The sequence below is a fragment of the Pleuronectes platessa genome, chromosome 5 (assembly GCF_947347685.1).
Source record: "Pleuronectes platessa chromosome 5, fPlePla1.1, whole genome shotgun sequence".
NCBI lineage: Eukaryota > Metazoa > Chordata > Actinopteri > Pleuronectiformes > Pleuronectidae > Pleuronectes > Pleuronectes platessa.
The window spans coordinates 11,185,635-11,198,052 of NC_070630.1; the positions used below are offsets into that span (position 1 = coordinate 11,185,635).

The window sequence follows — 12,418 nt, forward strand, 5'->3', positions numbered from 1 at the left end:
GTCGCAGGTGATTGGCTTACGCTGTTGTCAAACGAGCTTCTCTTGTACTTCCAGGATGGCCGGATGTAGATTCACAAGCCGGTCAAATTGTATCTATTGTATTTTATTTGTATTTATTTTACACACAATTGTCTTAATAACTACGATTTGAATTTATATAAATTTGTATATAATAAACAGCTCAATACAACACCGTTATTTTCTGACAACATCAAAAACCCACTTCACCACGCTTAGTTTATAAATGTCTTCTAATGGTCGTTTTAATTCATTATTAAGATTTCATCCATTGATTAATTTGATTCTACTAACTAAAAGCAACGTTTTAATTTCTGTCCAAGTAGAAATAATTGACAACAAGAAGGAAAGTAACAGAAATGATCAGTGTACATTTATTATTAATCCCAATATTACTACAAATCAACTAATTTCATCAATATATGACATTAGACATATCCTGGCTGAGTGTCACGGAAAGGAAATCTGATCAAATTTGAGATGTTTTATTGTGAAAGGCTACGGCAGTCAGGAAGTTAAGACCTCCCGTTCAGATGGATCCTGAGAGTTTTAGTGAAAATGAGCAAATTACAAATCTAATCTAATCTAATCCACTGCTGTGGTTCCACCGCCCGAAAGGTGGAATTGAACCACTCTGCCGCTAAGCAGCTACAGGTTTGAAGCCTGCACCCCGGACCACCGAGGCTCATCCGGGCACTAGTGATATGTCCACGGGAACTATAAATACCTTGAAGAAAGCAACACTGGTTTTACCTACGGTGTCAACAACGACGACCACCGTTAGTTTGTATTGATCAAATAAAGATTGTTTACACAGTGTTTATCCACAGGCTGGCTAGTAACCGGCTGGCTGAAACCATTCGTTCGTGAAATATACACAAAATAAGCACAGACATGTCGGACTGTGTTGTTTTATTCAAAGCAGACGCTGTGTGATTGGCTGTATGGGGGGAAATAAGGAGGAGCAAGGCCACGTCACCCCAAGTAGGAGATACAGTCAGGTTATAATACAAACACGTTTCCATAGTTATGTGGTTTAGTATTAGTAATGGAGTTTATTGTTCACACCGATCCATCCTTATTGTTTTTGATTACAGTCAGTGGTGCAGGTACTATCTACATCAACAGTGGAAGGACTAATTCCACACTATTATTTTGTTCGTAATTAAGCTGGCCAATATATATAGATATACTTTATTTTGTAAAACATCACAATTACTCAAACTTCAATTTTTGGTCAAATGCAAAATGAAAACCTCAAAGTTATTCAGGTCGTTTTATAAGAAGTAAAACCAGCATCGCCTCCTGTTGAGAAGCTGGAAATATGAAATGTTAGTTGTAAACGTAGTTTTACATTTTCTGTTAAAATGAATAACATTTAAACTGACTCCTCATTTCAGCTCTTATGTTATATACTATTGGTAAATTAGATAACATGATAGTTTCTAGGTCTTCATATGTTCTGAATGTAAAACATTAAAATAACTGGGTGAATTTTGAAGGACTTATCCATATGCATTTATTCTACTTTCCTTTTGCTATGACATTTCAGTTTCGCTTTGGGGATTCAAAAATATTTCTATGGTTTTATAATGAAAAGAAACACTTTAGTATCATTCATTTTATTTCCGGACCAGAGAACACAAAAGTTCAAGTTACAAACGAGGGAACATTTACTCTATTTTTACACAATTTCACTTGATATGATATAAATCTTTGGTTTAGCACCATGTTAATGTAATAAAAACAACATCATACATTTTAACCTTTTGAATTAGCTTTCAGTGTTTATTTTTAAACTCTCTCTTAGGTTGAAACTAGCACTATTTGAAGGTGTTCTCTATGACGAGTGTCTGTTCCGTCGTTCCTCCAGCTGGTGGCGCCAGCGCACTGCTGGTCTTCTCTTCCAGGAGAGAGCAGCACATGTTGCCTGAACAGGCCTTTCCACAGGCCAGGCTGCAGGGAGGGGGCGGAGGCCGGGAGGGGGCGCTCCCTGCACCTCCTGCAGAGCATGAAGCAAACTCTGGCTGCACCGTGCAGCTGCTCACTCCCACACTCTGAAGCACCTTGGTGACGGCCAACATCAGATCAGCACACCTGGGGAAATGTGAAGGATTCTGTGTTAACCAATACACTCTCAGTGATATCTCCCAAAAGCTGCACAATAATAGTAAATATGACTGTGGATATCTGTCTGCGTTTGTCAGCCCTGGGATAAACCTGTCAGGGGTTCACTTCAACTGTCACCCAGTGGGAGCCGGGACCAGCTGTGACAGTGCACAGGGTAATGGTCACACAAAATAAAGGACTGATTGATGATGACGTTTCTAATGATAAAGTGGCTATTGATGACCAGTCAAATCTGTCATTCTAAAGTGAAGGTTATATGGAAAGGGTGTAGGGTGAGGGTGAGTCCAAAAATGACAGTTGCTCAAACTTTGCTTCATTGGCCTAGAGAAAAAACTTGCACCAACTGGCAAATGGACAACAAACAAACACAAATAGCCTTAACAAGTAGCCTTAAGGGAAGTCTACAACCAACCCACTTCCCTTGGATGAATCTTGAAATCCCCCAAATTTAAAAACCATATTGATTGTGAAACTTTTCCCGTTCACCTGTGCACTGGAAACCCGGCGTGGCACAGCACGTGGACAGAGGCCACCGTGAAAGATTCTGTTAACTGCCAAACGTGGAGGTCGTGCACAGCCTGCACTCCGTGGACGCCTGCAATCCTTTCTCCAAGATCCGACACACAAAGGTGTGGAGGTGGGGCCTGCAGCAGCAACACACCGTACCGGCGCATCTGGAGGAAAGATGGATGAGTGAAGTATGGAAAAGCCATGAGTCTTGTTCTCCCCGCTATTTAAAACACCACAGGTATTATAAAAGCTGTTGCAATGTGCTGAGAGCAGACATGTACTCTATGGAGATGGTCCTTTGTTTAAATGCCTGTCGGCGATTGCAACTGTGCATCATAAGAAGCATTTCATTTATTATAATAATACACGAGAAGGGGTTAAACAATTGAACACTTAACTTTCATCATCATTTAAAAAACTGAAACATAACTCTAGAGGTGGTTTGTAGTAATGGCTTTAAAGGCGCACCCCTCTTCCCACTGTAATTCAGAGGTTTGATGGTCCAGCAACGACAATAATGTAAAGAAACTATTACGATTGTTTGAGTATTTAAGTAACTGTGTGTTTAAAAGCTTCTCACATTTCTAAATATATCACAATTCGGAAATGAGAACACGTTCCAATTAAATATCAACATTACCAACCTAATCTTCCTGCCTTGTAAAACATTAATAATAGTAATAAACCCCTCCAATAATGAAGTACTAAGCAGTTTAAACTGCAATCTGAAGCATTTTTCATATATTTCACTACTGGAATTTTCTAGGTTGCAAAGAATTAGTGGGTTGAACTAATAACTTGGTCTGGACAGGAGCTTCATCATCATTTGAACTCAATGCTATGACATAAACACAGAGGCTGACCTGGGGCACGGCGGTGGCGATCAGCACGCCCACAGCCACCAGGGAGAGAACTGGATCCAGGTAAAGCAGGATGGCGCAGGCTCCGGAGCCGTGCCGGCACTGAGGGGTGAGCAGCAGCAGCAGCAGGCTGTCCATCAGAGCCAGGAGGGGAGGGGAGAGGCCCTGAACTACCAGGAGGGGCGACAGCCGGCTCTGCAGCCGCTGACTGCTCGCTGCAGAGCTCTCACTGGGATGTGAAGACTTCCAGACTGGAGCATCTGAGGTGGGATAAAAAAATAAAATATGAAAGGTAGCTTTCATTAATGTATTTACACAATCAGACCTAACAATTATCAAAAACAAGATATTTGCCAAGATTTTGTGAAAGTATTTTGCATATTGTGCTCTGATGTACTACAGATACTTTATGTAGAAGAGTAACTTTACAATATTAATAAGGTATGTTTGATATTCATATCTATGAAGGATGTCTGTGAGAACGCAAAACTCTGAATCAGTTGCTCCAGATATTTTCTGGAAGTTTTCCTGCCAGGAAAATGTCTGGATATTGTGAAATATATGAAAGTTCCTGTCTGAAGGGGATTGTAAGATGTCCTAGGTGACAGAACAAGAAGTTACACTCTCACCAAGATGTCCCACGCTTTTTTTCTCTTTAGATGTCTCTGTGATGGCTTTTGAAAGACTCTCAACTTTGCAAGCCTTCAGATCTGCAGGACCACTCTCACTGTCCAGTGGAGCTGCTGCATGCAGGTGGACTTCTGGCTGTGGGGTTTGAGAGTCTGCTGCAGGGACGCTGGAGGCTCCTGGGTTACAGAGGACAAGCGCCCCATTGCAGAGCGAGTCGTGTGCAGCAGACTGGACTTTGACAACATCATCCAGGACTCCCCCCGGCACAGCCAGGCCTTTGGATTCTTCTGCAGCCAAGACTGTGGGAATCAAACAAGAGGAATGAAAAACAAACATGTTGGATGCACCTTACAGCTGGATACACAGTAAGAAGCTGCTTTAAAGAAAAGCCTCCACACTGACCCACTACAAACTCCAGTTAACTCCAGTCATGGTGATTTCAGTGTCAGTGAAATCACACATCAATCAAGTTAAGAATATCTCTGATTAGAATGATCATCTATTCTCACATGTTCTGAGCATCAACACCATTGTCATGTGTGTGTGTTTTCCCCTAAACCATAGATAGACTGTGTATAAAGATGGTGACTGCTCCCTAAAGTTGAACCAAAGTGTCTCAATCTACAACAAACGAGAAACGCTGTGTGCAATAAACAGTGACATGTGAAACTCCTCTGCAGCTACATGATGCATTTAGAGTCAACAGTGTCGTCTATGGGCCAGAACTTCGTTCAACTCTCACGTGGATCAGTTGATTTGCATCGGCCAGAATGGGCCACCACTATCAAATTAACATTATAAGTCATGGGGCAGTTAGCAGATATTACTTAATCAATATTACAGCTAGCAAATATTACAAATATCAATAAACAAATTGCTTAATAAACTTCCTGAACGTTAAAACTTTCTCGCCGTGGTTGACGTCTTCACTTTGTACTGTTGTATAACTTGCGTTTATTCATGAGCTTGGTTAATCAGGAGGTCAGGTGATGTTTTTTTTAACCCACCCTTCTCGGCCTTGGATTGGCTTACAATGATATTCGTATCCTAACAAACCAATCAGAGGCCGAGCAAAGGTGGGCGTGGCTGTCCTTGGTGGATTTAGAAGTCGGTAGATGCTATGCTAATTGAAAAATAAGTGTGTATAGGTCGTATATCCTGCACTACACCACTGGCCGCAATACAAGTTATATATCCTGCCTCCTGCGTGTGTGGATGGGACATGGACCAAATAAGAAAGTCGCATTTTCAAGCGGTAATTTTTATGATTAGTTTGTTTTTAATTATTTATTTGATGCTATAAAAATGGTGTGAAATGTCACAATTGACAGGTGAGACTGACTCGTGATTGGTCAAGTGTGTGTAATGGTTAAAATAGCACTTCTGTGGTTCCATCCCCCGATCGCCTCTGCTTAAGGCGGTTGTTGTATAAACGGTTGTATCCAAGATATTTCGGCTTCACTCTTGCATAGTGGGGGAAAGTAGAGACTTGTCGTCCATCTGATGTCTACGCCGTATAAGGTCGTCAGCTCCTATCACCACAAACTCTCCTAACATATTCGTTGTCTTCTACGTGTATGACTTTGGCTTTTCATTGTGAGATATTTGTTTTCTTTTTGTCGTTTCCTATTTGCATCTGTCGTGCGTTGGATGCATCATCAACCCCAGAGTTTCCATGACGGGCCGTGAAAATGTTATTCTGGCCGCTGTTTCAGGATCAGAGCAAAAGCAGCGGCTGGTTTGTACCATGTCAGAGAATATTTAGCCAATTCAATAAAAAGCTAAAAGCTCATGTAAATCATAACCCCCTCATCCTGTTTAATCAATATTAAAAAAATATATATTTTTGTTAACAGATCCAGGGATTTTATTTAATGATGTCCTTGCGTGTGTGTTGTATTTTATTTGGATCAAGGATATTTTTTCAGTTCGTTATATCAGTGTTATGAAAAGGAAAATGTTGACAATAATATAATTGTCAAATCATAAATCATAATCACTTGTGGGACAATAGATCTTCCAACTAAATCTGTTATCATGACAGGCCTATACCTTAATAATTCTAATAAGGCACCAAGTTAGAGGTGTCTTTTCACAGTTACAGATGGGGTTAGGGTAAAAGCAAAATGGCTATACTAAAAAAGGTTCCCCCGTTGGTCTTTAGCCTCAACCTACAGCTAAGACCTAGCACAGAATGTCTGTGTGTAAGGATGTGTGTAATCTGTAGGCGATGCTACCTTTGTGGATCACTTCAAATTGAGTTTCGGCCTGTGGTTGCCTGGTGGCTCCCGCCCGCTCCTCCTGCAGTTTAACCCAGTTCACACTGAGCACCAGGATCTTATAGAGCAGACTGAGAGCTGCGATCACCACAACCAGCAGGAGGTTCTGCACTGGTTGTGGATCAAAGGAAAGACCGAGGATTTTCAGTGAGTAAGAGACATTCAGTAATGCCAGGAGGAGACTGGACAGGAAATCCCCCACAGGCTGGAGCCTGCTGTCGGCGAAGGAGACGCTGCAGTCGAGAGCTGCTTCATGGTTAGGCTGAGCACTGGCATTGGATGACCCACAGGTGCCATGTAGAGATTCAGTGGATGGTTCTGCAGGCAGGGTGGGAGAAGGTGTTTCTGAGGAGGAGAACTGTGGAGACGCCAGGGAGTCCTCAGAGGAGGGAGCAGCTTGAGGATGAAGAACCATGTGCATGAGGATAAAGAACGTGTGGAAGGCGTCCACCAGGGTGATGATGGATTTGCACAGCTGACTGATGACAACCTCGGTCACCAGCAGCAGGATGGCAACTCCCAGCATGCACCAGTAGAGGGTCCTCATACCTGCAACTGAGAGTATAAGACCATAGAATGTAAATGAAGATGGACAACATGACAAAAGTGAAGCCAAAGGTGCCTGTTAGATTTATAGTGTACATTTGAATGATAATTGTGTATTTTCCACCACTGATCTTAACTTTCATTTAAAATTCCAATTGTACAATTATGAAGTTGCTTGTATTTTACTTGCAGGTTTCTGTTACTAAACCTCTAGCCCACAACAATTCATTTATTTTATGAACATAACACAATCTGTAATCAACTTAAAACATCATTATTTTATATTAAATAGTAGGTTTAGATAAGAAATTTCAGCAAAAAGTCAGCAGAACATAAAATAGTTTAAATTTAACCAAAATCTTCCATATTAATGATATTTACATTTCAATAATTTTTATGAAAGACATTATTCTAAACACTGATAATTCAGCTTGACGGGCACTTTTGGTTCTTTAAGTTTATCATGATGCAAATAATTTGGTTCCTCTTTATGAGTAACATTATGAATGCACAGTGGATGTACTTTAAGGGAAAAATCTCAATACTTAGGATAAAAAACAACAAGTACATGTAACACCCAACAACAAGTATTTCAACAAATGTACACAGTCTACGTTTCCTTTCCTAAAGTGTAGTTACCCCAGGAGAGTGGACGACCCGCAGCCAGAAGTCAAAAGCGAGTGAGGCCCTTGGATGTGATCTGTGCGGCGAAATCTGAAAAATGTCACCTTGTTCTCCATCTCTCCCACCACACTCCTCCTCTGCTCTAATCGGAGTCATGTGAGCTGGAGAGGGGGTGGGTGGAGACATCCTCTCCTCAGTTATCCCTGTTTACATACCCCCCCCTGGCTCCACGGTGGGAGCGAATGCCTTCAACGGAGGATCACACAGCCCACCCACCCTCCGTACACTCGGCAGATTGAGTGAAGCTAATATGCACTAATTAAATCCCCATTGTGTTGTCAGGATTACATCATAACGTGAGACCCTCTCGGCTTTATTAACCCTCGAGGCCTCCAGTGCTCTATACCTGCTTTTCCTAGAAACCCCAGCTCATGTGAAACAAATAGCGGAGTCGTGAGTTCCCAGTCGTTCCAAACTGTATGAGAGTTATTGGACATTTATAATTACACCATAGGTGGAAAGCTCACCATCAAGTTTGATCTGTTCACTGTTAAATACTTTAATATCCCCCCAGTTATTTTAAATCATTGGAATCTTTGCAGATTGTGTGGATTATCAGAGAATTAATGTTTTTTAGAATTTCGTAATTTCTTCTTTTTCCTCTGTAGAAACTAAAAACTAAATCATAAACTTCTGATATTCTCCTCCAACAACCCACTCTTCCCCTACTGGACAAATTTGACTAAGAATTTCGCCACATGCAACTTTAAGATGTCATAAAGTAATAAATAATAAATATACTGATCCAAAAGCAAGCCAACGTCTTTTTGTGCTGAACTGAAGTCAAGGTGGAATATATACATTTGTTAAAATTAGCCACCGTAAGTTTCACGAAATCATAAACTTAACCTTTTAAAACTATTTGACCGCACCTTTGTTAAGAAGAGGCTTTTTGTCTGCTGCATGTTGACCTGAGGTCATTTATGTGGTGGCTTGGATTAATGAAACAAAACAGTTTTATGGACTTACTGCACATCTGTCCTGAAGTTGGAATGTAACTTTTACTGAGCCTCTGCAGCAACAACAACATCAAAACCTCTGCAGGACTCAGGTGCGGGTGGTGGAGCAGGCAGAGGCTGGATGTAAATTAATTCCCTCAAATAATGTTGAAGCTGCTGTTTAGTTAGTTAAAAAGTTTGATCGAGCCTCTTAAAACCATCTGTAACCAACAGGAGGATAATCCAATCACCACAAAGTTAATTTCCTTCACTAGTCAAGCCAGAATAAACTCTTTGTAGGAGGAACAACGTGATATCCATTCCTCCATAAGTTACACATTCTTTTTCAAGGAATATTTCAAATGAAATTTTCCTCATTCGTTGCAACAGTGGTATTGAAATTGGCAGCTGCATTAGATGTCTTTTGGATTTACTGGCCCTGTCAGGTTCTGTTGAAGTGGAGCATCCTCTGATGGTGAGTCCCGTGAGCCCCTGCTTATGTGAGCCGGCGTGCAGGGGTCTATTGCAGTCCACTGGACTGCGAACCAACAGGCCAGATAAAGGCTGACACCACGGATAAATTCCTACTGTTCTCCCAGCATGCCAGCACATTCCTGAGGCACGGCTAAGCCCAAGGAAAGACCCAGCGAGGAAGCATTTGATGACTTACCACTGTCCCTGCACAGAAAGAGAGGCTGCGGCGGCCTGCGTCAACCTTGAGCGTCAAAAAGCCTCTTTGGGTTCACCCTGCTCCGTCTGTCAGTCAGCTGAGGAAGTTAAACTGGTTCAGTGTCTTACGTCTGCGGATCCAACAAAAACACTCTTACAGAAAATGTCTTATTGATGGTCAGCTGTTGAGCCTGAGGTGCACAATCACATGTTTCAGCAGTTCAGGGGCCTTGCAGCCATATGATGAGTCACAAACAAAAAGAAAACAGGAGGTCAACAGGATCTATGGAAATATTATATTTTGACTTTCAACCAGGTTCACATGTTTCTGTCCGAATCCAGACTGACCAGAAAGTCTTTAAAAGCCTCACTGAACGACAGAACATGAAACTCACTGTATGGAGGCTCTAAATATGTTGCGTGACAGGAATGATTCAACTCCCTTTGTTAAGAGACAGACAATTTTCCTTTTGTGAATTAGCTTTATAAACCAGATCAAATAAAAAAATTATAAAAAGCGAAAGGCTGAATATAATTAGACAAAGAAAGTTAAATCTTCTGTGGTATTGATATCGAGACAAACAACACTGGGAGAGAAAGGAGAGGAGGGACATGAATGCATATCTGTGACCAGTGGATCATTCACTGTGTGGTTGAAATGTAAAAACACTTATAGGGCAGGAATCGTATACACTGTTGAAAACATTACATTCTCTATCCTGTAAAGGACCCTTTAAAGGGGCTGCAGGATATTTGTGATGTATCTGATATTTATGAAATATCCTTGATGAGTGAGATGAGAAGATCAAACATGTGATACCTCTCTCATGTCCGAGCCCTAAAGATGAAGGTATAAGGGTGGAGCTCCATATTTAGCTCCATCTGCTGATTAGCATCAGACTGAAGTCATTGTTCAGAGGCTGCACCACATTTCACAAACTGGATAGATATTATTTTCCCTATTTAAATAAACAAAAACAAAAATCAAGATTAATAGTATATTCTCTGAAAAAAAACTGTGAAAATGTAATAAAAAAGCTCCAATCTCGCTACGTGATGGATGATAAGGATCTGTTGTCTGATCAGATCTGATTTCGTGGGTTCATCCTGTCATTGAGTTTCATGTTAACCCATCCAGGATTTCTCCCCAGTGGAAGGAACCAGCATCGCTCTGCCCCAAGGTGAAAAGAAGAAAAGCTCCATTATTGACACATTAGATCTTGCTTGGCCAAAACTCCCATGTTATAAAACAAAGTTGTGGTTTCATTGTTCAATTTTAAACTGGAGGCAGCGACTTCTCTCACCAAAGTGTTTGTGATGTGAGAAGAACACTAGAAAAGTAAAATCACTCAAAACAAATTATCCGCAACTATCAGATCTTGACAGTTTGCTTCTCGGAGCACACAGAAAATGTCGCTTCATAAGCATCAGTAGAGACAAAAGGCTTCTTATTCAGTTTTATTGTGAAACACAAAGGAGCCTCTTACACGTTTGTCCCATTTCACTGCTCAGGATCATGTCAAGTGTTGAAAGGTCATTTAAAATCACGTTTGAATCACTTTCTCACAGCCTCCTGTAGTAGTGGAGCATTGTGGAGCAGGGATGGATTAGTGCAGTCTGGAATTCCTCCAGTGGAGAATTACAGTGAGATGTACAGAGCACAGCTCCCACCCTCGGCCCCCCGCCACTGCTACACACCCTGCAGACCCGGGAGACATGAACCCCCTCACCCCGCTCCACCCATGTCACGCCAGCGACAGAGGGAGGTTCCAGGAAAACCTCTCCCTCCAGATTCAGTCTCCAGTATTTCTGGCTTTTGGCTCCATCAACGTCTTTTCGTGAGCAGTCTTGCTTTAATTTTGTAATAACTTTTAAAAGGAAAGAAACCTGCGATAATAAAAAAATCAGAAGATATGAAGGAAGTAGAAGAGGGATGTGTGAAAGATTCACATAATGTTGTTTTAGTTTCCCTCCTCCTGTTAAAAATGTGCAAACTATAGGTTGTGAACATCTTCATGGAAAAAAGTTGCTTTTAAAAAATGACATGCCACTATATTTCTCAACTCATTTTCGCAGTGGGTCTGTTCCAACCCTTCACTCACTCTAATGTATATCAACAACTATCAGTGGGATGAAATTACACAGACGTTCATTGTGAAATCCTGAGGATTTTTGGGATCCTCTGATTTGTGCTCTTGCGCCACCTGCCTGTGAACATTTGCAGTTGTCTTGTAAAAGATCTCAGCAGCTCAAATGAATGTATTGCCATGACATTCATGCCCTCGTCAGAATGAATGACGATAAGATCTTGTGCCATCATCAGGGTAAATTTGAATTCATCAATGACCAAATAGAGCATTTTTTATACTTTCTGATATATCTGATATTATCACTTATCATAGTCTGTGAGAAGGGAGCCAGTGGGTCACTGAATGTTCTTCACAAAGTTCATTGCTGAACCCGTCTGGCTCAGGGGCTTTGTCATTGGTCAGAGATTTGGTTATCTCTGCTAAGTAATCAAGATCAGTTTGGCTTCAAGTTGGAAGTTTGCACTCGTGCAGCAATGTTTGCACAATCCCCTGGTGTTGTCCTCATTTGAGATGTGTACAATCTCTCATAAAGCTGCTGGAAACTTGTATTCATACCTTTATGGGAGGTTAAAGGTTCCCCTGTATCTGATTTAATTCTGTGGGCTGGCAGCTTATTGTTGAATTTGATCGGCTGTCTTGCGAGCATCTTGTGTCGTGTGTCGCTAAACTCACACACTTCTGCTTCGTGTACACAGAGGCTTTAACAATTCCTGCTGAATATTTTATTGAGTTTGAATTTAAGTGTTAATATATTCACAGAACACAGTCAGTAAGGAGCCGTCTCAAACCTCCAACTTCTGTCGTCGAGGGATTTCACTTGGTTTCAAAGAAAATGTAAATGAGCAATGATCGGTGAGAATTATGTAAGATTACTTATCATTGGTAGAATATGGCAGCAGTTTGCCATCAACCAATTTTTTTTATATTTCAGTAGACATCATGGGGATGATAATAATTTGCACTCCCTCCCTGTTGGATTTGAAATCATGACGTAATAAACCAGTGAGTTACAGTAACTCAGAAAACACAAGACACAAACTTTAACCGCCTGAACGTCAGGTTGT

At 41.2% G+C, this 12,418-nt stretch overlaps 1 protein-coding gene and 1 non-coding gene across 2 annotated transcripts; both read right to left on the reverse strand.

The window, feature by feature from the left end:
- Positions 1 to 626: 626 nt before the first annotated feature.
- trnastop-uca (transfer RNA opal suppressor (anticodon UCA)) lies at positions 627 to 713 on the reverse strand. The gene has a single exon. It is a non-coding gene; the product is annotated as a tRNA-Sec (tRNA).
- Positions 714 to 1,841: 1,128 nt separating this feature from the next.
- On the reverse strand, positions 1,842 to 7,713 carry LOC128439697 (uncharacterized). The gene is made up of 7 exons (XM_053422088.1): positions 7,622 to 7,713; positions 6,386 to 6,990; positions 4,148 to 4,447; positions 3,522 to 3,778; positions 2,635 to 2,822; positions 2,018 to 2,115; positions 1,842 to 1,948 (listed from the first exon to the last, which is right to left on the reverse strand). Exons 1-7 carry the CDS (start codon positions 7,711 to 7,713, stop codon positions 1,842 to 1,844), a joined length of 1,647 nt encoding a protein of 548 aa, XP_053278063.1.
- Between the last annotated feature and the right edge of the window lie 4,705 nt (positions 7,714 to 12,418).